At 39.9% G+C, this 25,385-nt stretch overlaps 1 protein-coding gene across 4 annotated transcripts in view; it reads right to left on the bottom strand.

Moving 5' to 3' along the window:
* Nucleotides 1-3,957: 3,957 nt before the first annotated feature.
* The window catches only part of CACNB4 (calcium voltage-gated channel auxiliary subunit beta 4), a 200,287-nt gene continuing 178,859 nt past the window's right edge, over nt 3,958-25,385 (bottom strand). For 3 of the 4 annotated variants that reach the window (XM_030580538.1, XM_030580539.1, XM_030580540.1), the window contains 2 exons: nt 16,587-16,772; nt 3,958-11,805 (listed from right to left, as the gene is read on the bottom strand). In XM_030580538.1, the coding sequence (XP_030436398.1) occupies nt 11,545-11,805; nt 16,587-16,772 (447 nt within the window). In that variant the 3' untranslated portion in view covers nt 3,958-11,544. Of the gene's footprint in view, nt 11,806-15,900; nt 15,966-16,586; nt 16,773-25,385 lie in introns of all 4 variants that reach the window. The other variant, XR_004002658.1, reaches the window with a different exon arrangement.

Raw genomic sequence — 25,385 nt, 5'->3', positions numbered from 1 at the left:
AGTTTTTAAATATATAAAAGGTTTTAAAGAGGATGGTGCTCAATTTGTTCTTCATGTCCACCAAGTATAGAATAAGTAGTAATGGGTTTAGTCTGCATCAAAGGAGATTTAGGGGCCAAGCACTGGCCCTAAGCACTGAAGTAGGCTACCCAGGGAAGTCTGGAAGCCCTGTCATTGGTGGTCTTTAAGAACAGGTTAGATACACATCTGGTAGGGATGGTCTATGTGTACTTAATCATTCCTCAGGGTGTAGTGAATGGGCTAGATAATCTCTGGAAGTCCCTTCAACCCACACATTTCTATAATCCTATGAAATTGTCTGTATGGGTTATGGAGAGAGACACAATATGCATAGACAACTTCCATCCTGTTCTCCCCATGTTGGCTGTGAGTTTCTTAGCAACTCCAATGCATAAAACCTGCTAGAATTTGGCCCCCAAACTCTAATCCTGTTACACACGTGTGATTTTACTCTTATCAGTAGTCTTTTTTACTTCAGTAGGATTACTGACTGTAATTATAAACATACATGTGTTTTTGACATTAGGGCCCAAATTTCTAAGACCACTCTGTAGTACTTGCATTGCATTCAGTTTAAGTAAATCTCATCTGTAAGTAGGTTTACATTTATAAAGTTACTAGGTATGGTAAACTATGAGCACACCATGAGTTCTCTGAAAAGGTCAGGATTTTTGTAAATTTACCATTACCAACTTACTGGAAGATATGAATAGATGGGTAACATCAAAATCAAAAGCAGAACACAGTTTGTTTTTTAACTTCAGAAAGCATCTTTGCAATTCTCATTTAAAATAAAACCTCAAACTTTGATATCAGCTGGATGTTTACTGTAACTTTTGAGGTCAATCAAATGTTTATTCTACCACTTCTGAGCATGCATTTAAATCCTACTTATCTAGAGTTTAAATTAGCAATCATGATGTAAAGGTAAAGACTCTCATTCAAGCCGCTTGCATCATTTTTGCAATGTTTTTCTGATCCCCTAAATATTTTTAGTGCTATAATAGATTTTTATTAAAAGTGACTTGGAAATGTATGTCTTCATTACCGGCTGCATCAGTGGGCAGCAAATGATCCAGCAGGGATCTATTTATCGCATCTAGTCTAGATGTGATAAATCGATCCCCGAGCACTCTCCCGTCGACTCCTGTACTCCAGCTCGACGAGAGGCGCAGGCAGAGTCGATGGGGAAGCGACAGTAGTCGACTCACCATGGTAAGTTGATCTAAGTACATTGACTTCAGCTATGTTATTCACACAGTTGAAGTTGCATAACTTAGATTGATTCCTCCCTCCCCCTAGTGTAGACCAGGCCAAAGAACTTTAGAATCACTTGAATGCCACAAAGAAACAGAGTGTACCATAGTGCATGTGTCAAGTTTTACATGACAAATGTGCCAATTGTCCCTCTTACTCTGGCTGTATTGGTTATTTAACATTTCTAAAATATGTTCCAGACTACCTTCAACAAATGAAAAAAAATGCTGCACTTGTGTGATACAAGAGCAATTGCACTGGTTTCCTCAAGACCGCTGAAAAGCACATACATCCAGTTGCTTTGCATGAAGCAATTTTTGTGTCTGCTAACACTGACCAACAATAATGGAGACTCTTTAACATGGCATATATTTTCATTTCAGAGAAATTAAAGTTTTTCAAGATCAGTAGTCTCATTATAATAAACTTTCTTGTGGGTGATTTTTAATGGATACAGAGCATTAAATGTGTGATACAGCATGATGATTTGACATTGTCCATCTCTAATGAGACACTAAAAAAAGAAAATAATTTTATAGGTCATCTAAGGCAGAGGATTCTCAAACATTTTTACACCCTAATAGGATTTGTCTCACTGACTGCTGCCCGACCCAGTCTTCCACTTACAATTCCGTTGGCATTGACACAATACCTTGTGGCAACTAGAAATATTGCTTACATGGAAGAGTAATAATAGAAAAACATCTAGGTACTTCAGCTATCTAATAAGTGTTGTGTCATTTTTGAAAACCCTAATCAGTCTTCTTTTGCTTTGCATTTCCTCCTCCCATCTGTTCTGTTCCTATGCACATGATTCTCTATCACTTGCTCCCTTTCTCACCTATTCCTCTGCTGCCTGGTACTCCTCTCCCACTGCACATGCTGCCTGGTCCCCCTGGATTGCCTCCCAATGGCTTTCCTGCTGCTTGATCTCCTTCTCTCTTGTATGCGTCGATCTTCCTTCCAGTCCACTTCTAATGTGGACATTCCTCTCTCACTGGATGGGGCTTTGGTCCAGATGATGGCTTCTGGTTCCTTTTTGATGCTTCTGTTCCTGGGAGTGACTTCTGTTTTTCTCCTTCTCCTCTGATGCAGTGGTCACCCACTAGTGGAAGCAGCTTGGCTAACAGCTCCTTCTTATTTCCATCTTCTTCTACAGGCTTCCAGGATTTTCAAAGCAGTGAAGAGGAAAAAGCCTGAACTGGCAGAGGGGATGGCTTAACTGGCTTAATAAATCTTTCCCATCTCTAGCATCTATTCTAGGATAATATGAAGAAATACAAAATAATATTTATATAATTTTGCACTTTACATCCCATTTCATACCAGAATCTCACAGCACTTTATTAATCAACAAGCTCAGAGCACAACTCACATGTGTCTGCCTCTGGATCATGACTCATTTGTGCTGCTTAGTCAAACTGATTGAATTAAAAAATGTTTTAAACAAAAAAAAAGAAGAAACTGCATGCGCGTGTGTATAGAGTGCATGTTATGTTTTTTGTTTACCTGTAACCTTGTTTCCAAAACCTTTTATTTGCTTTTATTTGAATGTTTAATCAAGCTTTGTTAAATAAACTTCAATTTGGTTTTACTAGAGACTTGTCTCCGTGCCTTCTGCTAAGGAGAGTGTTGAAATGAGCTGAAACCAGTTAACAGGGGGAGGAGCCAGTTAACATGGCGGCAACAGATTGGTGTATGTTGTGGGTGTCCAGAAGAGGAGGGACTGGGCACTGTAATGAAATAAGATGGGGGCATGTAAATTGCTAGCCTGCAATTTACAGGGCTTGTGGTAGGATACTGGGCTGAGTGGGGTGTACACAGTGCATGTATTGCCTGCAGTTGGTAGTTATAGGTGAATGTACTCCGGTGGGCACAGATGAGATTACCTCACACTTTAAGTGGTTGTGATTTACTCCGGACATTTTGGTTAACTCCGAAAAGTCAGCCCTACAGTCTAGTCTGTGGAGAAAGAAATCTTGCTCCCCAGTGGACCAACAGGGGAAGAACATCACAAGTTCTCACGGAGATTTCAGGGGTAGCATAAACAGTATTTTGCCTTTGCTCTACTCCTCCCCACAGTCCTTCATACCACACATACTCTTCTGTAATTTGCTAATCTTGTGTATTGAACTAGCTTTGGGCTGTAATCTGATAGACCAGCACATCAAAGACAATCCAAAACCCATTGCAGTCCATGGGAGTCTTTTCATTGACTTCAGTGGTCTTTGGATTAGGCCTTAAGTAGGAGTTTTACACTAATGTATGGAATATAGAGACTGATTTTATAGTAAATTGCTGCACTTCTGTGTTGCAAGCATTGGGGGCCATATGTTCCTGAACACTGCATCATTCACATTGTAGGCCCAAATGTACATCATTTCTCTCAGTTTCATTGATTATTAACTGTACATTATTTATATCAGGCAGAATGTTGAATCTGAAGTTAAAGGAATCTTTAATTCCCACATAATTGTGAACGTCTTCTGCTGTTCTTTGTTTATCATTTTGAGCATTTGTCCAACCTTTTGAAGGCTTTGTCTCATACATTTAAAATTTTTGAGAATTAGAGCTGGTGTGTACAGTTCAAGAATAGACTTAAAAGACTAAAATTCTTTAAACACTATGTTTAGATAGTTTTTCATTTATTGTAGAAAATTTTTTAATGCAGTTCATTTTTATACATCTAAATTCCATAAAACAAATCCATAGAAATTAGGATATTGTACGCATGCGGTCTGCATTTTCTTTGTTAATGTTTCTGTTCACAAAAATAACACCACTTTTTTTTTCCTTGAAAGCCACTAAAGCAGAGGGAGAGCAAAACATGCAACACTGTACACATTTGCATAGTATATTTTACCCAGCATGCCTTGTAGAATGCTACACATACAGTATCTATATAAGTAAAAATAGGAAGGGGCAAATCAGCAACAAAGAAAATATAAATTTGTACTCTTTTGGTTTAATAAAGGCAATAATTTTCTCTGCCATAATTAGCCTGAACTGGCCTCTACTGATGTAAGAGGGAAAGCTCCCTGCAATGTCAGTGGAAACAGCTTTGGCCAATAATCAGAGACTGACTGGGAGGTAAATAGCCCAAGGTCCACCATGGTTCAGAGTTTGGATGATTGTTTTCACCACATTATTTTGCCATATCTATTTTTAGTGCACATTCAGAATTTTATTTGGCTTGATTCTCCTCCTGCACTGTTCTTACACTAATGCAACACCATTGACTTCACCAGTGTACATGGGAGAAGAATCATGCCTATTTCAAATGTATACATATTTTAGGCCTGAGCATGCATTCCTTGCATATATAAAACTCCCGGTGATTTCACTGGAAGTTTTAGGTGGGCTAGTAGGGACCTTTTAGTAGCTTTTACATATTTCTAGCCCTCTCCCCAATAGCATAATAGAATGCAATGGAAAATGCTTTTATAGCCCCAGGATGTCATTTTGTTTGAGATATTTTCATTACAGACCTTGGACTACAAATATGATTAGTGGCATATTCTTCAGTCATTTGTGCCAAAAAATTATAAATGAGCACTAATTAAGACCTTACTTAAAGTCATATGATTTCAAAATTTGGAAACAGAAATAAGAGAAATGAGTATAACAAATTTTCTAATTTTAAAAGACTGATTTTTTTTTACTGAGTTAACATTGAAGAGGGATAAAATTTCATGGAAAAAACAAATTACATATGCAAATTGCAAGGCTGAAAAATAAATTGCTGGAGAAGTTTTAGGCAGCAAGTTAAAATGATGGAAAATGCAATAAATCCATTGAAACTGGATCAACAACGTACCTACTTTTTCAAAAATGCAATGGCAAATGTAACATGGATTTCTTGTAAATTTGTGCTATTACAAATGTGCTTTTTTTCCTTGCTCTATTTTTTATATTATTGGCAAAAAATATATATATTATAATTTTGTACTGTACAATATAATTTCTTGCTACATTACTTTATTTTCTAGTAGTAATACAGAGTAGAAGTAATAACAAAGGGTTATTTTAGCAATAGAATGCTCTCTTTTTAATAATGTCCCAGAAAATATTTGTAAGGCATATGATAAACAGTATGCAACACAGTAGGCCAGAACTTGCAAATGCTTACTTATTACTGGACTTAACATTAATAAGCCTGATGGTCAGCAGTAAGCATTTTCAGGACCCAGCCCTAGAAAGTACAAACAGTAGCTCATTGCTTAAAAATTGTAGTGGCAGTACTAAAAAGGCAAGTCTACTGTGAAGCAGCACTAAGACCAAGCCAAAAGGTGTCAATGGTTGCTCTCACCTTGGCCACCATAATTTCAAAGGAAATAGCTACTAGATGTACCTAAAAAGAATTATAAACTCTTTAAGTTTATTATCATTATTATTTCTATCTTCTCCCAAAACACTTCACTTGGATCACAGAAATTGAAGAAAGGAGGAAGTTTCTCTAGAAGTATATATTAGCATATTCCACAAATCAGAAAAATATGTTTGCCTCCATTAATTATTACAAGCTTTTGATCCTAGATAAGTTTACAGCCCTTTGTCCAAATTCATTCATTTAGATACAATATTTTCTATGATATTATCAAAATGTACCATTCTTTTTCTATATAGCGTATGTTGGGCTTAAATAAACACAGAACAAGGCCAATATGGATGACTGCTCTTCAAAGGTTGTATTCCCTTTTGGCAATAAAGTATAAAGATAGCAGGAGATAGCTTTCACCAAATTTGGACTTGGCTAGGTAACTGTATTTTGTAGCCCCATTATCATCAGTTGAACTACTCTAAAGGCATGAGAGATTACTGGAGCAAAATAGATTATAGCTGAATCCATTAATCTAAACTAATCATGCAAGTTGGGAAACAGCCAATTTTCAAACAACAGGTTTTTTTTAATGGATGAGAGGAGTTTGCATAAATCTGATTCTACTGTACACAATTTTGCATCCAATTTTTCATTCACCAGTCAGGATGTGTACTCTGCTTCAAAAAAAAAAAAATCAAGAACAACATGGAGTCATGGCCAAGTTTCATGACTGCTGAATCCAGAAATCAATATATGAGCAAGGGATAAATTTAATTTATTCCTATATAAAGCAAATGGACTGATCAAATAGCCAACTGCCCTAGCTTACTCAAGTAACTATACAATATGATATTGTGACTATTAAGTGTGTGCTTCTGAGAATGATACATAGGAACATTAGTGAGGTCTGTGAACCACAGGGAAGTTCAAAGAATGATGTGGAATTGAGACCAAGGTGAATTCTGAAGATTAGTCTGAAACTGAACTGACTTTGAAGTTATGGACCTGTACACCCTTACAGTAGCTACCATTATCTATAGAAGCAAGTAGCTTGTGGCACAGAAAAGAACTGCCATAAGCACTCACTCTCCAGTAGTTTCTTGTTCTTAACATAACTTTCCTTCCTACTTGCAATCTTTATTCTCACAAACACTAGCTTAAAAAGCAAGGAGCAAAGAGAGGATGAAATACCCAAACATCAACTGTAAAAGGAGCTTTAAAACCTGGGGGGAAATACAAGGTATGTCTACACTACAAACCTACACAACCTATATTAGGTCAACTTACAGCCATCACAGTAATTACTGTTGTGGTGCACGTCCCCACTAACCTCCTTAGGTCGGTGGAGCGTGTCCTCACCAGGAGCACTTCCACCAACCTAAGAAGGGCAGTGTGGGGAGCTGAGAGCCCAGTCTCTCAGCTCCGTTAGCAGCACCCTGCCAGAAGCTTGGCTGGCCCACAATCTCCTGGGTTCTCCACAGGCTCCCCCTTCCCTGCTCCTTGTTCCCCACCGGGAGTGGGGGGAAGCCACCCATGTCTTCTTGGTGCCAGGGAGCAGAGTCCATCTGCCCTTCTTATCCCCCTGCTGCCCACTCCCCACTGGGAGCCAGGCAGGCACCTCACAGGGAGCAGGTGGGGGGAACACTTGGGCTTCTCACCCCGGCTCCCAGCTGGGAGCAGGGTCCAGCTGCCCAGCTCTCCAGGGGAGCAGGGGCTTTCTTGTCAGTTTCATGGCTCCTGCTGTGAAATTGACAAGACAGTGGATGTAGGGACACAATGTCTACACAGACAGGGCATCACCCTAATTACACAGACCTTATCCCTATGGTGGAGATGGAGTTATTATGTTGGTGTAGTAGGGCACTTACACTGAAGAGAGGAAGGCTGCAGTGTAGACACTGACATAAGGAGGTCAACATAAAGTGCCTTATGTCAACCTAGCTGTGTAGTGTAGACAAGCCCGTAGTCAAGTGTATTTCCACTTGCAGCAAAGCCAACACTAACATTCTGAGTATAATTTATTGGCGTGTGTTTACTGAAGACATTGGGAATTTTTCTAATCTCAGGTGCTCCTGATTTATATCTGGCTTTATCAGTATAAGTCAGAAATATGGGAGATCAGAATCAGGCTCAATGTTCTCTAGCAAAGAGGTAGCATAAATAGCAAAAGCTATTGCTACAAAATTTACTCTTGCTTTACTGAGAACAAAAATAAGTAGTCAGGGTGCAACTTCTACTGATTTCAATGGGAAACTAACTTCTGAGGGCAAAATCTAGGTCCTAGGGTCATACTGTACATGGTTTTCTAAGCAGAGTGATCCACTAAACTCAACAGAAAGTTTTGTTTAGAAAATGATGGCATAATATGGCCAACAGTATTTAAGTTAAAATTACTTCAAAACAGCTTTAGTTATCTTCTTTTTTTTAAAGAATAATTTTCTAATATATTGTATCAGTCATAAAATGTACCCAATTTACAACTGCCTGTCCCATGGGGAGAATGTTCAACTACATAAATAGCAAAAGAGATGAAAAAAATCTGTAAAATTAAAAAATAATAATTCAAGTTTGAGGGGAACAATTACAATTCTTATAAATATGCACCATATTTTAAAATGAATTTGTTCTTCAATTACAGTCAGGCAAATGAATGTATTGAAGCATACTGTCTTTAGATGATCATGTCACTGAGATTGTCATATCAGCATAGTCTATCAGTGCCTAAATTATCATTAACCCCAAAAGTCTTAAATAAAAACCTATAAAAATAACAAAGAACCATCAACATTTTATAAACATTTCTATATAAATACTTGTGTATATACTGGAGCGTAGCAGTAGAACCCTGATCATTACTATAATCAGGTTATAATAATCATGAGAAATTATAGCAGGATTGGAAAATTAGTCTTATTCCTACTCATTCAGGACTACATTAATTTCACATCTTCACATAAAGCCATTGGATAAAAAAACCACACAAGATGGTTGGCTAACATTGAAGAAGTTCTAATACATGGTTTATACTATGAATTTAAATGGCTTAATCAGCATTGCAACTCTTATTATTTTTCTTGTTTTTTAAAAAATATTTCTAAAAGAAAAACTCCCAATAGCATTTACTCACAATGAAATGTATTCCTGTCAGTATTTGATATAATCGTATACTTTCAGAGTATATCTCCCTGCAAAACAAACGCAAAACAAAACAAGCAAACTTTGATGACATTTAAGTATTAGAATGAGGGGATATAAATCATACAAAAAAGGAAGGTAAACTTAAATAAACCTGCAGAATTAAGGTAAACATTAAAAATTTTCCTTCAAGACATATACAGAACTCCTTTCAACAGGTTATTTTCATAAGAATGTTAAACAAAAGTGGTTTTGGCACTTCAGACAATGCAGTAGGTGGATTTTGTGCATGTGTGTTCTGGGGATCTCTCTCTTTACTAGCATGACATGGAAGACTTCAAAACAAGGCTCTAAAAGGCTTTAAAAATAAATGACATTTTTGTCTCTGAAATGATAAAGCAATAATCTCATTTACTAGAAAATGTTAGTGGTGTTGCAGCTACCTGTCATAAAATGCAAATATCTTCAAGCAGTTAATGATGTGATTCCTAATCCTACTACAGAATAAAGATAAACAGCTGTCTAAACTAGGTTTATACATTTCAGTGCATTCTTTGCAATTAATACTTTAATGCACACAAAAAGAAACTGTCAAAGCTTATAGAAAAATGTTTTGCCTAATACCTTCTGTTTCATGCAGATATGTGCTGTACATGTAACAAAGACTCGTAAATATTATTGGAAAATGTTCCACTGTGCTATAGCATAAAATATTAGAAATGGCAGCATATTCCCCCACTAGGGGGCTGATCCTACATTAGTTCCTCAGGCCAAACTCCCACTGAGATCAATAGGAGTTTAACCTGAAAAAGGGCAGCAGGAACTGACCCTATTTGTTAATTCTTAACTTTATTACTCCAGTGGATGCAAGTATTTTATGTTTTAGTTGTTGACAATTGGCCCAACTGAATCATCTAGTGACTGATCATTAAAGGTGTCTTTTATGCAGTAAACCTGTCCAAAAAGCCAGTTACATCCACTATCTTTTGCTACTAGAGACATGTATTATTTTTGATTGTACCAGACATGCAGTGAATTACATTTCTAGTTGTCATCACCAAGCAGATACCAAGGCTCACTAGCATGGAAAAATATCAAAAGCATCTTTGTAAACTGGTCCAGAAAGTAGAAGATATCATAATGTTCAGAAAATTTGTTTAGTGCTACATGCTTTTATAACCTACCTCTCAGGAGGCTTTGGGAAAGAAAGAGAAAAATATAAAAACGTAATTACTTACATTTTCAAAAAACAGCTTTGACATGAACCAGCATAAAACGATATTTTACACATAGTTCTATCAATTTTAGAAAATGCATGCTCAGTCTGGGGTGTTTTAGAAAGAGTCTATGCTTAAAGACACCAGTGTGTTGTATAAAATGGTCAATTACAATAATTATTTCAATCATATTAGATCTAAGGCTTCAATGATAATGTAAGATATAAGGTCTAACTATATAAATGTATCCATTAAAAAAAAAACTGAAGAGTCAGTAGGTGAAAAGCAGTGTTCATTAGAAGTAAGGCAGCAAAATCTCCAAAGACTTTATCATAGTTCTTTGAATTAAAAATGTCAGCTCTATAATTTTAGTGAGCAGACCTTCTCTGGTACTCTATTCTGTTTTTATTGCAAGCTGTATCTTTCAGAACCTTTGTTCTATAATTTACTGGCATTTTGAAAAAAATCTGATTTTATCAATAAATTTTAAATGATGTGGTTATGGAGGGTTTTTGTATGATTTTGGAATTTTCAGACATTCAAAAAGGGAGACTGAAAAATGTAATGTGAAGGTATTCAATTGTGTGGGAATGTAAATACAGTACATGCTGTACATGTGCTGTTGGGAGAATGGATCAATTTCCATTTGACAAGGCAGAACATTTGAGAAAGGGAGAAAATGGATCATATCTCTACTGATATGGGATTTTGTGATGATGAACCAAAGAAAGAACAGACGTATTCTAACACTCTTCATTCCTGCTTAGCTTGGATTTGTTCATACTCCTACTAGTTTCTTCCATGTTGCTGAAGTTCATATCATCATTGCTGACCACAACAAAGGTATCAGTACTGACTAAACAAAAGAAAAAAAATTGCTGCAACATATGTATCAGGAGAAAAAAATTAAAAAAATGTCAAACAGGAAAGTACTTTGTAACTGCTGCATTAATTTGTGATATTTGGCACTGCAGATGGTGTACATTTGGTTAGTCTGAAAAAGCCATTCAGGAAAAGTGAATATACATTTAAATGTTTTTATTCTAACCTTGAGCGTAAATTTAGCTTCCAGCAAACAAATACTGTGGCTGATTTTTGGCTGATAGTGGTTAATTTTCTATTTCTTCATCTGCACCTTTTTTTTTTTTTTAAACAATTGATTGCAACTTGTTCAAGTTGACTTTCCAGTCAGTTCACCCAAATTCCAACAAGAATTGGTTTATAAATTGGTTCCAACTGGAACTGGTCATTTGGAATTTCCAGCACAGGAAATTGTTTTATATGTGCCTTGATAAGTACCCTAAATTACAAACTGATGTGTTGAATATCTAATGAGGAAAAAAGGTACTGCTATAAATGCAAATGCTGTACTAAAAAAAAAAATCCAATATGATTGGGCAAGCTAATTTCCTCCTAACATCAGGGCATGGTGAATTTCTTCCCCTCCTCCCTTTTTTTAAGCATCAAATGGCAGCAGCTTGTAACTACAGTAAAACCGTGTTACACCTGCTAAATTAAGATGATTTGTTTTTCCTAGCTATGTTATGGCAAGTTGTCAGCTAATGAATACTATTTTTCCCCAGGTTCTTAAACTCAAAGCCTATGTCGTGAATCATGGCTATATCCTCCAGGCGATCCTCGGTTCCTATGGGGTTTGTAAGTGTCCTGATAAGAGTCAGAGTACTCTTCTTCCACAAGGGGGTAATGATCTCGGCTGTGTTGGGAACTGGAAGACAAGCGGTTCCTGCTCTTCCGAGCCCTTTCATTGTGATAATTTTCATCAGAGGTCATTAGACTTCTTCGTTCAACTGGAGAGTTCTCAGTAGAGTGGTTGCTATGTCTCATACGCTGGCTCTAAAAATGTAAAGAATGTAAGGATTAATACAGATACAAGAGGTGAAATAAAATTGTAAGTTAGTTGTCAGCCTCAGTTTGAGGTCCTTCAGAATCCATCCACGTTTGTAATTCCTTTTTAATATTAAAATTTATTTGCGATGGGAGATGGATGTGAGAATAGTCTGATTCCCAAAACTGATAGGAGACCAAACACAGCATAATACAATGTATTTTCATGATATTTTTATATGCAATCTTATAAAATTTTACAGGGCACTTTCACTAAGAGGTAACTAATAGATCGATTCAGAACACACTGCATGTATCAGTTCTTCTCCCTAATCATGAACATAACATTCATATTTCTATTTTGATTCCTTTTAGAAATTTGTAATGAATCAGTGTGTTTTGCAGAAACTTTCTGAAAAAGTTTTTGTTTTTTCCAAAAGGTGCACCTCATGTAGCATTATTTAAAGATTTTTAAACTATGAGCTAATAGTATATAACCAAATACTCTACAGGAAGGATAGCTGAAGTAGTTAGATGTTAAGTGGCTTTTATAGCTAAAACATAATAAATATTTCAAATAACTTGCACAGAAACTCCTTGACAAAACCATTTACCAAGCAGGGATTTGGCCTTTGTTGTCCTTATGTTTCCATAGTGATTGGTTAATATCTAACCATGTGTGGTCACAAGATCAAAATTAGTTCACATTATTGGCTCTAAACTGGTGCCATGAGAGAACAACATTCCATCCAATGTCTTCAGACATGGTCCATTATTCTCTCATGTCTCCACACAACCATCTTTAACAGAAATTCAAAAGGTTGATCAAGCACCAACTTAACTGACTCTTCTTTCTCTCAATTTGCACTCAATATCCTTTTTCTGATCCAAAGGCTAATAGTAAAATGCTACTAGTGTCATATATACTTGATCATAAGCTGGTTCGTTTATAAGCCGACCCCTCTCCCCCAACATGGATAAGTAAAAATGGAAAAACTTTATAACCCATTCATAAGCTGATCCTATAATTCAGGGGTCAGCAAACTTTGGCTCCCAGGCCACCAGGATAAGCCATGGGGGGGCCAAGATGGTTTGTTTACCTCGAATGTCCGCAAGCACGGAGGTAAACCTAAGTAAACAAAGTGTCCTGGCGTACCAGCTGCTTACACTGATGGGCCGGGACAACAATTGGTGGGGAAATTTGGGGGGGAGAAGCTGGGAGTCAGAGGAGTAACCCCTGTGATTACCCCCCACGTGACCCCACCCCTAGCCCGGGACCCCCACATTCTCCCCATCCCATCCCTTCCCACCTTATCTGGGGAGGGACAGGGGAGGATGTCTCTCACCTGGCTGGAGCTGCTCCGGCAGGCTGGGCAGTGCGGCTGCAGCCTGCTCCAGCGGGCCAGACTGGGCAGCGTGACTGCAGCATGTTCCAGTGGGCTGGGCTGGGCGGCACGGCTGCAGTGTGCTCTGGCGGGCCAGGCAACACGGCCACAGCCTGCTCTAGGGGGCAGGACCGAGTGGCACAGCTGCAGCCTGCCAGCCCTGGAGCTTCAGCTGCTTCGGAGGCTGTGGGTAGAGCAGGTTGGCCAGAAGTGGAGAGACCCTGGCCCCGCCTCTTCCCTTCTGTCTATGCTGCCTCTCCTTGCTCCGTCTGTTGGGGGGAGGGGCTGTGTCCTACCTCTCCCTCTCTATACCCGTTCATAAGCCAACCCTCATCCTCTGGTGCTTCCCTTTCTTACTAAAAAAATTCATCTTATGAACAAGTATATACAGTATGTTTGTATTCTTATGATCTGAGATTTGTATCCATACAGATTCTACTGTATGGTCCTCTCAACTCAGAATTTTTCTCTATTCTATGTAATCTTTCTGGTATAGTTCTACTTTTCAGCTCTATGACCTAATCTGTTTTAATTCTATAATTCATAGCCAAGTATTACATTATCCCAAATATTTTTGCCATTCCATTTGTTTCAAAATATCTATTATGGCAAGGTCCTCCTCCATTGCCAAGCTCATAGTTTTTATTTTTGTTTAATGTGTCTTTTTATTTTTGGTTACTATGTCTTCTTATTTAACAACGTGGTCTAACAGCTATAACATCTCTGTGAATGCAACTTGTCTCTCCCTCAGTTAATTTGTAATATATGCTCTTTCCTTTATTGCAGTGTTTCCCAAACTTGAGAGGTTGCTTGTGTAGGGAAAGCCCCTGGCGGGCCAGGCCGGTTTGTTTACCTGCCCCATCCGCAGGAGCCGCAATCAGCGGAACCTGCAGACGGGGCAGGTAAACAAACTGGCCTGGCCTGCCAGGGGCTTTCCCTACACAAGCGGCGTCCCAAGTTTGGGAAACACTGCTTTACTGGATACAGAGATATTTTTGTATTACTGGCTTGATTTTGTGATTATTCTGATCTCAATCTCTTCACTTCTGGGTGTAGAACATATTTAATGTGAGTTAATATTTGTAGGTGTTGTACAAAAGATAACCTCTTATCTCATAATGTAAGACTGTATCATAACCCATATCTGGCCTCACTTGAACTGCTGGGTTCAAAACTGGGTCCTGCAGAGATAAAACCACTGAGCTTCCACCACTTGAGCCAAAGGACTTAAGTCTATTAGCTGGAACTTGCAGACTTGTTTGTGGACCAGTCACTAGAGGGCGACAAATTTCTACACACTCAACGTGGGTTGCAACTGCATGGTTAATATGCTCAATTTGAATTTTACATATTTCTAAGTTGCATTGTACCTTGCATCTTGAGCTTCAGACTGGCACAGTTTATATATACCGGTATATAAAATATAAACAAGTAAATTAAGTATATGCAATGAAACATAATTAAACCTGTGTGTGCACTCTTCACTTTAGTTTCTCCTGCACTTGAGTGCATAAATGTACACTTGTACTGCATTAACATAGGGTTCTGGCATTCAATTTCCTAGTAATTTAAAGGTAGTATAGCTGATAAAGAAAAAGAAAAACGTCATAAGGGCTTAAAGTACTGTAGTAAATACTTAATGTAGCATAAGCACCTATGCTGGTTTAATTCCTAAAGTCTGTATAAGTACTTCAATCATCTTACGGCGTCAAACACTTAAACTGATGTAATTCTTCAGATGGCAAATGTCTTGAAAGTGGTGTAAGACATAATCACTTAAGATAATGTAAGTCCTTAAGGTGATACAACTATGTCAACCCAACTTTCTAAATGGTTTAAAACACTTAAGTGGCATTGTGAACCAAATCCTGCAATCTTTACTCAGGCATAATAAATTCAGTGGGTATTAAGGGACAATGCATAGACCTTCTGCTGGCCCCCCGCATAGGGGTAATGTTCATCTTCAGTGTAAGCTTCTCCTATGTAAGCGGAGCAACATGTCACAGTCACTATCAGTGCCTACTGAGTAGGGGGAAACAAATACCAGAAAAAATGCGGTGGATAGCCATAATTCTTTAAATGGATTTGCTTTGGCCATGCCCACAGTCCTTTTGGGTTTGCTTAGGTGAACATTCAAGGGATGGCACTTTACTGACATGAATGGATGGCAAACTGAAATGTGACAGTTAAGTGAACATGGAAACAATATTTTACAATTGTTCATGTGACTACTAATCCCAGAAGTGCTAGTGCACTCATCCAATCAGGGAAAATACCACCACACAATTTATTGGGCCTAACAGAATCAAGCTACCTGGTGAAAAATACAATTACCAAAAACTGTCTATCTGCAGTCAACTGTGCAATTAATCCAGAGTAATTTTTATATATTTATTGAATAAATTTAAATAATCAGTCAATTTGAATGTTGAATCACTTTATTCAGAAATTACGATCTGCCTCCAAATATTCCATGAGCAGAACAGAAGTTAAATTTTTCAGGTGAATTATGCATTACAAATTATTTGCTCAGCTCTATTGCTGACACATATTAACAAGTACACATTCCTCAAAAGTCACACACACATGCAGAACTCTTTCTGAAACTTTCAGAATTAATGAAAAAAATGTTCACTGAATTCCCTCCCGGTCTTGCATCTTCAAACATTCATAACTGTTATTTCAAAAACATTTTTTTCAAACTTAGTAAAGCACGTACTTCTCATTAAGGACTATTTACATGCCACGTTTGAAGTTTCAAAGTTCGCCGTTTTTGAGCTATCCCTGTGGGAAAAAATGGTCAGAATTTTTTTTCAATGGGAAAAAATGTATTTTATTCACACTCAATGAACTCAAACAGATGAAAGGGATTTTGCTGAAGCTTTACCTTGGGCCAAGCAAGGAAAATTTTGGCCCAAAAGATGAATGTTGTGAAAAGTTATGAGCATGTGAAAATGGGATTATATCAGAATAAGATCTGCAACCTTAACTATAGTATTTCTTACCAGCATAACATATTTTACATGCTTACTTTCAGTCTGAAAGACTCTTAATTCTACTGGCACTGTCTCACATAAAAAGATGCAATTTTGTTACATAGCTAAAATAGCTTTTGACAGAGTGCCATTTATCTCAGTTTATTCCTCATGCCAAAAGGAGTTATAGGTATTATATTCCCCATTAAAACAAAACTAGTCCGAACACCAGTGCATTCCATTAATAAAATGTTTCTCTGTTGAATAAGTGGGTCTATTTTGCTTTCTTGCTGTTGGCACTTACCAAACAGCAAATAGTAATTAATGAAACAAATACTGGATACACTTTATAAAACATATTATTCTGTTTTCCTATAATGAATAAAATTGACCTGTACTGATGACTGGGGGCCAAAATGAATATTCATACCTGTAATCCGGAGATTGCAGTAGGGTATGGTGAAAGTGCAGTCGATCCTAGGTTTCTTCCAAGAAGAGGAGTCATAGGTGTGCTACTGGTGGTATGTGTAGCACGCCAGTATGCCTCTAGGTATTCGGCCAAATGTTCACACGCATCCTCAAGCTGATTTTCATCCAAAATGACATCAAACATTTCCTGTTCACAGCAAGAAAATGCTAGTTCAGTATATTTTATGGGCAGCAAAAGAGGGACACGCAAATAACCATAGGTTCATAGAAATGTTGTACTGCATCAGAGCTCAGTAGGCTATCTAGTCTAGTTCCCTGCACTCAAGGCAGGACTACATAATAACTAGACCATCCCTGACAGGTGATTGTCCAACCTGTTCTTAAAAATCTCCAATAACGGAGATTCCACAACCTCCCCAGGTAATTTGCTCCAGTGCTTAACTACTCTCACAGTTAGGAAGTTTCTTAATGTCTAGCCTAAATCTCCCTTGTTGCAATTTACGCCCAATATGTCTTGTCCAGTCCTCAACAGTTAAGAAGAACAATTTACCACCCTCCTCTTTATAACAACATTTTATGTACTTGATAACTGTTATTTCCCCCCACCCCTCCCGTCTTCTGTTCTCCAGACCAAGAAAATTCAGCTTTTTCAATCTTTTCTCATAGGTCATGTTTTCTAGACCTTTAATCATTTTTGTTGTTCTCCTCTGGACTTTCTCCAATTTGTCAATATCTTTCCCAAAGGTTGCTGCCCAGAATTGGACACAACACTCCAACAGAGGCCTGATCAGTGCTGAGCAGAGTAGAATAATTACTTCTCATTTCTAGCTTACAATGCCCCTGCTAATATATCCCAGAATGTTAACCTTTTTTGCAACAGTATTCCATTGTTGGCTCATATTTAGTCTGTGATCCACTATAACCTTCAGATCCTTTTCTGCAGTATTTCTTCCTTGGCAGTCATTTCCCATTCTGTATCAGTGCAATTGACTATTCTTTCATAAGCATTTGTCTGTATTGACTTTCATTTCATCATATTTATTTCAGCCCATTTCTCCAGTTTGTCCAGATCATTTTGAATTCTAATTCTAGTTCTGAACGCTGGGGCTGACTCAGATCTCTCTGATAAACAAAATCCTGATTCTGAACTCAGATCCAGAATTGAACTGTGCAGCTGAAGAACATCTCTGTTCTAGTTCATACAATTTACAGTTATATTAGCAATGGCATTTCTACTTAGCATAACTGCTAAAGTTCAGGACATACAGCTGTTCAAACATTCACAGCTGGGAATTCTATCTACAGCACCTACATATGATGTTTATGCATTGTCTTAACTGCCTTCATTTATATCTATCTGTCAAAATGGCCAGGTGCCTGTTCTTAAATTGGTGAGGTCTTACAAGTATGATTTCTTTTTTTTCACCAGGAACTCATTCATTGGTGACATTACTTAAGCACCAGAACAAATACCTCAACACACTACCTCAGACCTGCTGACACTTAGGCCTGATCTACACTACGTGTTTAAACTGAATTTAGCAGCGTTAAACCGATTTAACCCTGCACCCGTCCACACAACGAGGCCCTTTATATCGATATAAAGGGCTCTTTAAACCAGTTTCTGTACTCCTCCCCAACAAGAAGAGTAGCACTGAAATCGGTATTGCCATGTCGGATTAGGGTTAGTGTGGCCGCAAATCGACGGTATTGGCCTCCGGGTGTATCCCACAGTGCATCACTGTGACTGCTCTGGAAAGTGATCTGAACTCTGATGCACTGGCCAGGTAGACAGGAAAAGCCCCGTGAACTTTTGAATTTCATTTCCTGTTTGCCCAGCGTGGAGCTCTGATCAGCACAGGTGGCGATGCAGTCCCAAATTCAAAAAGAGCTCCAGCATGGACTGAATGGGAGATACTGGATCTGATCGCTGTATGCGGAGACAAATCTGTTCTATCAGAGCTCTGTTACAGAAGACGAAATGCCAAAGCATTTGAAAAAAATCTCCAGGCTATGATACAGAGTCCACAGCACAGTGCTGTGTGACAAGCGTAATGGAAAGCCAAAGAATCAAATGGACGCTCATGGAGGGAGGGAGGGGGTACCGAGGACTCCAGCTATCCCACAGTCCCCGCAGTCTCCGAAAAGCATTTGCATTCTTGGCTGAGCTCCCAGTGCCTGTAGGGTCAAACTCATTGTCCGGGGTGGTTCAGGGAATAGCTCGTCAATTTACCGTCCCTCTCCCCCCGTGAAAGAAAACGGAAAAAAATCGTTTTGACTTTTTTCAATGTCACCGTATGTCTACTGCATGCTGCTGGTAGATGCGGTGCTGCAGCATCGAACAACAGCATCCTCTCCCCTCCCTTCCCCGGTGGCAGACGGTACAGTGCAGAAGGGCTGGTAGCCGTCCTCGTCATCATCCCATGAGTGCTCCTGGCTGGCCTCAGGTGAGGTTGGCCAGGGGCGCCTGGGTAAAAATAGGAATGACTCCCGGTCATTCCCGGCAGATGGTACAGAACGGCTGGTAACCGTCTTCATCATAGCAACTGGGGGCTGAGCTCCATCAGCCCCCCCCCCACTTTCATGTCTAAAGAAAAGATTCTGTACTGCCTGGACTATCATAGCAGCGGGATGCTGGGCTCCTCTCCCTCTCAACTTTTAATGTCCTGCCTGAACTATCATAGCAGCTGGAGGCTGCCTCCCCCTCATTTTATCTCACTAAAAACTCAGTGTTTCTTATTCCTGCATTCTTAATTACTTCATCACACAAATGGGGGGGACACTGCAACGGTAGCCCAGGAGGGTTGAGGGAGGAGGGAAGCAACGGGTGGGGTTGTTGCAGGGACACCCCCTAGAATGGCATGCAGCTCTTCATTTCTGCGGGATCTGACACGGAGCGACTGTGCTCTCTGGTACACTGGTTCTCTAGTACACTTGCCCCATATTCTAGGCAGGACTGACTATTTTTAGATACAATATAAAGGAGGGAATGACCCAGGGAGTCATTCCTATTTTTGTCTTTGCGCCCCCGGCCAACCTCAGCGAAGATCAGCCAGGAGCACCCATGACAGCAGCTGACGGTACGGAACGACTGGTAACCATCATCTCATCGCCAATTTACAATGGCATGGCAGATGATAACCGTCTCTGCTATCCTGGAAAGGCAAATGAATGCTGCTATGTAGCGCTGCAGTACCGCCTCTGTCAGCGGCATCCAGTACACATACGTTGACAGCGACAAAAGGCAAAATGGGCTCCATGGTTGCTATGCTATGGCGTCTGCCAGGGCAATCCAGGGAAAAAGGGCACAAAATAATTGTCTGCCGTTGCTTTCACGGAGGAAGGAATGAGTGACGACATTTACCCAGAATCACCTGCAACATTGTTTTTGCACCATCATGCATTGGGATCTCAACCCAGAATTCCAATGGGCGGGGGAGACTGCGGGAACTATGGGATAGCTATGGCATAGCTACCTACAGTGCAACGCTCCAGAAAATCGACGCTAGCCTCGGTACATGGATGCACACCACCAAATTAATGTGCTTAGTGTGGCCGCGTGCACTCGATTTTATACAATCTGTTTTACAAAACCAGTTTATGTAAAATCAGAATAATCCCATAGTGTAGACATGCCCTTATATGCCACACAAAGTATATTATTGTTGAACACCAAAGGAATGTAGGACACAGAGCTCCTGTGACTTTATGGCTGCCAACAGGGCAGTTTATATGCAGCTAGTGTTTTCATATTCTATCAGCAATGGAAGCGGTTTAGAGAGCTGTACTAGATGAGTGGATTTTTATGAATTGTAAGACAGGCATAATAAGATAAATGCCCATTTTCTGAAGAAAACATTTTCATGAATATTCACAAATTTAGTCCATTGAGAAAATTCAGCATTTTCAGCAGTGAAGTTTTGCACCTGTGTCTTTCCCCTTCACTTTCAATTCAGTGGGGAAAATATACCATGGAACTATAGCAGCAATAAAATAAGGATTGCGTGGTGCAGGTGTTATATTGATTGGTACAGTAAAACCACATACACAAAACCACATAATATTCTGCTCCCCCATCCCTTATACACACACATATCTAAATAGACACGTAACTCCACAATATATGTGAAGCAGACGTCCATACGGTAAACTGTTTCATCTGATGTCTGCCCACTAATCCAGTCGCCACAACTTCCTCTAACTCTTTAACTGCTACTTTAATTTTTTTTAACCAATTGACTTAATAAATGTTTCCTCGTCCTCCCTGCAAAAGTGGAATCAAATCCTCACCTCCTCCAACTCACATACTCCAAACATGAAGACTGCCTGAAACCTAGGATGGGCAAGATTCAGTGCTAATCTAGCGATAGCTTCTCTGTACATAAAACCAGTGTGATGTTACAGCTAGTTATTCTGCAGCCCAGCAAGACTATATGTGAGCTATAGATCACTGGCAAGTGTAGTTTCCCAGTTTCCAAATGGGAATCACCTTTGCTTCTAGCTCTAGGGGACCTGAGATAATAGAATTTAGTCATGACATATTTAACTGCAGAAAAACTATTTTATGACTGCCCGAGTCATGTACAAATGGACTTATGATAATGAAAGATTAGTGGGTGAAGGACTATGAAAAATGGTCTCAGTAAAGAGTTTTAAAATTCTCTAAACCATTTCTAAAATAGCTTTTTGTACCATCTTTTCCTTACACAGAAATCATGCTGGTTTAGTGCAGTCTGAGTGTTCTATTGTCACTTGTCTGAGTTTACCTGCAACTCACACATGGCTTTGCCACGAATGAGTAATGCATCCTTTCAAACAGATGCTGATAAAATCATGTATTCCATTATATTACACATATGCGCACACACACAAACACTAAAACAACATTATAAATGTTCCAAAGTCAAGCACTTAAAAGTAAGGAAATGCCACAATTAAGATTATCTGTACATGCAAGCCAAAAGCACACAGCACTTTTGAAAAGAATATGAACATGCAATGTAATATTTGGACTCTATTGTCTGTGTTTACTACAGGGTCAACTTTGAGATAGGCTGATTTGAGGAGGTTAAGTAATTTCCATGAAAAGAAAGTTACTCACCTTGTGCAGTAACGATGGTTCCTTCAGACGTATGTCCCAATGGGTGCTCCACTGTAGTTGTATCTGTGCCTCTGATCGGAGATTTTGGGTAGCAATGTCCGTTCAGCCTGCACATGTGCTCTCCCTCCCTCCTGGTCTGCCTTGATGCTATCTAACACTGCGCGGGCAAACCCCCCTCAGTTCCCTCTCTATCCCAAAGCCCCTTATGGAGAACTCCAAAGTAGAGGGGAAAAGGGCGGGTTGTGGAGCATCCATAGGGACACACATCTCGAAGAACCATCATGACTGCCCAAGGTGAGTAACTTCCTCCTCTTCTTCACTGAGTATTGTCCTTATGTGTGTTCCACTGTAGGTGACTCCTGAGCAGTATCGACCATGGAGGACTGGGGCTTTGGAATGGAGTATGTTACTACAGAGAGCACTGTGGAGCTGAAGATGGCATCAGAGGCCAAATCTCCTGTGATCACATAATGTTCTGCGAAAGTGTTGGAAGGGGGCCAAGTCACTGCTCTGCAGATTTCTGAGATAGGGACATCTTTAAGGAATGTGACTGAGATAGAAATGGACCTCATGGCGTGCATGTGGATTTTGGATGGAGGTAACAGGTTGCACCTTTGATACTAGAGATTAATGCAACCCAAGACCCATTTGGATAGTCTTTAAGCCGATATCACAGAGCCTTTGGATCTTTCTGTGAATGAAGGGAAGAATTTAGGGGACTTCCTGAAGTCCTTAGTCCTGTCCAAGCAGAATACTAGTGCTCTTCTAACATCTAGCATATGCAGAATTGCCTCCTTGCTATCACAATGTGTTTTTTGGGAAAACCCAGGACAATGGATCTCCTGATTCATATGGAAAGTAGAGGCAACTTTAGGGAGAAACTTGGGATGCAGCCTCAGAGTTATTGTCTTTTTAAAAGATTGTGTATGGTGGGTGTGCCATTAGGGGGCCACTAATTCTCCTATGTGTCTAGCTGAAGTGATGGTAATTAGAAATGCTGTCTTCATGGACAGGTGTAAGAGAGAGCAAGTTGCCATGGGCTCAAAGAGAGATCTAATAAAAGCTCTGAGAACTGGGTTAAGATCCCAGATTGGAGCGGGTGGTCTCACATGCAGGAAGAGATTCCCAATGCCCTTAAGGAATCTATACATCAGCAGGTGTAGATTATCTAGATCAACAGAATATCCATCTGCTTGATAGCGGAAAGCTGTTATGGCCGCAAGACGTACCTTAAGGGAGCTGAGTGAGAGTTTTGACCTCTTGAGGTCTAAAATGTAGTTTAAAATTAGAGGGAGGGAAGATGAGGTAGGGTCTGTGTGTTTAGAATGACACCAAACTTGGGATCATTTCAATTTTTGTAGGTCAGTACACTGAGTGGTTGACTTTTGGCTGTGCAGCAACACGTCTTTCACCTCGTCAGAGCACTCTGCTGCTAAGTCTTGGAACCAAGAAGGAGCCAACCCTAGAGGTGGAAGACCTGCATGTTGGGATGAAGCATCAGCCTGTCACTTTGAGAGAGCAGGTGGGGAATAGGCCAAAAAGGAATTGGAAGACATATTGCCATCCGTGTCAGGGAACCAGACTTGTCTTGGCCAGGAGAGGACACTCAGAAGAACTCATTTTGTCTCATCAAATTTTCAACATGACCTTGGATAGAAGAGGAAACAGGGGAAAGGCATACAAGAGGTTCTTGTCCCATGCAAGGATGAGGGTGTCTCCCAGTGAATGTTTCCCCAGGCTGGCTTTGGAGCAGTAACAATGATATTTCTTTTTCCGGTAAGTAGCAAAGAGCTCTGCAGTCAGGGTTCCTCAAAGGGCGAATGTGTCTCAAAGCACCTCTGAGTTCAGTTCCCATTTGTGGTGGTGAGAAAAGTTCTGAGACACTCGGCTGTCACATTCTGTATCCCTGGTAGATAGACAGCTGAGATGAGTTTGAGTGCTTCCATGCAGAAAGAGGGAAATCAGGCACCTCCCTGGCAATTTATGTAAAATATACGTTTCATATTGTCTGTCATGACCTTTGAGTGCGTATTCTTGATGAAACGCAGAAAGCATGCACAAGTATTCCTGATGGCCCTGAGCTCCAAAAGATTGATATGGAGGGTCACTTCTATGGAAGACCACATGCCTTGAAGCTTGCAGTCATGTAGGCAAGCTCCACAGCCCATTAGGGAGGCATCCATCGTTAGAGTCGGTGTCAGTGGCGGTTGCACGAATGGAACACTTGCTCAGACACTGGATGGGTCTTTCCATCAGTCCAAGGAGTGCTTTACTGCAGAGGGCAGTGATAACAATTTGGTTAGTCTGTTCCTGTTTGGGGAATAGACAGAAGTGAGCCATATCTGAAGACACCTCATGAACATGCGGGTGTTTGGCCTGACAAAGATGCATGCTGCCATATGACCTAGCAGCTGCAGGGAGTTCCTGGCTGATGTTTCAGAGCTGGCCTGGACTGTCTTTATGAGACTTGTAAGGGTGGTGAGCCTGTGTAGCATAAGAAATGCTTTGCGTGTACTGTATTGAGGTCGGCGCTGATAAATTCCAGTCGCTGTACTGGGGTCAGTGTCAATTTCTGTAAGGTGGGCTGTTAAACCCTGTTGTGCAAATGTGCGCATGGTCATCTGGATGGCTCGTACAGCGTCCTGAAACAAGGGGGCTCTAAGGAGTCAGTCATCTAGGTGTGGGTAGATCACAGTGCCCAAGGGTCACAGGTGTGCGCTACCATGGAGAGAACCTTGGTGAATTCCCTGCATGCATACAGGAGGCTCAATGGGAGCACCCTTTACTGATAATGGTCCTGCCCAAAGGCAAACCGTAGGAATCTCCTGAGCGACGGTCATATTGAGATGTGGAAGTATGCATCTTTTAGGTTAGGGCCAAAAACCAAATCTCCTTACTCTAGAAATGGAATAATGTCAGCTAGCGTGAACATAAGAACAGCCATACTGGGTCAGACCAAATGTCCATCCAGCCCAGTATCCTGTCTACCGACAGTAGCCAATGCCAGGTGCCCCAGAGGGAGTGAACCTAACAAGTAATGATCAAGTGATCTCTCTCCTACCATCCATCTCCACCCTCTGACAAACAGAGCCTAGGGACACCATTCCTTACCCATCCTGGCTAATAGCCATTAATGGACTTAATCTCCATGGATTTATCTAGTTCTCTGTTAAACTCTGTTATAGTCCTCGCCTTCACAACCTCCTCAGTCAAGGAGTCCCACAGGTTGACTGTGTGCCATGTAAAGAATAACTTCCTTTTATTTGTTTTAAACCTGCTGCCCATTAATTTAATTTGGTGACCCCTAGTTCTTATATTATGGGAACAAGTAAATAACTTTTCCTTATTCACTTTTTCCACAACAGTCATGATTTTATATACCTCTCATATCCCACCTTAGTCTCTCCTTTTCCAAGCTGAAAAATCCTAGCCTCTAATCTCTACTCATATGGAACCCATTCCAAACCCCTAATCATTTTCATTGCCCTTCTCTGAACCTTCTCTAATGCCAATATTTTTTTTGAGATGAAGAGACTACATCTGTATGCAATATTCAAGATGTGGGCACACCATGGATTTATATAAGGGCAATAAGATATTCTCCGCCTTATTCTCTATCCCTTTTGTAATGATTCCTAACATCCTGTTTGCTTTTTTGACTCCGCTGCACACTGCATGGACGTTTTCAGAGAACTATCC

The sequence above is a fragment of the Gopherus evgoodei genome, chromosome 11 (assembly GCF_007399415.2).
Source record: "Gopherus evgoodei ecotype Sinaloan lineage chromosome 11, rGopEvg1_v1.p, whole genome shotgun sequence".
Classification (NCBI taxonomy): Eukaryota; Metazoa; Chordata; order Testudines; family Testudinidae; genus Gopherus; species Gopherus evgoodei.
Note: the sequence above shows the minus strand (reverse complement) of the source record. Positions and strands in the feature narration are given on the sequence as shown.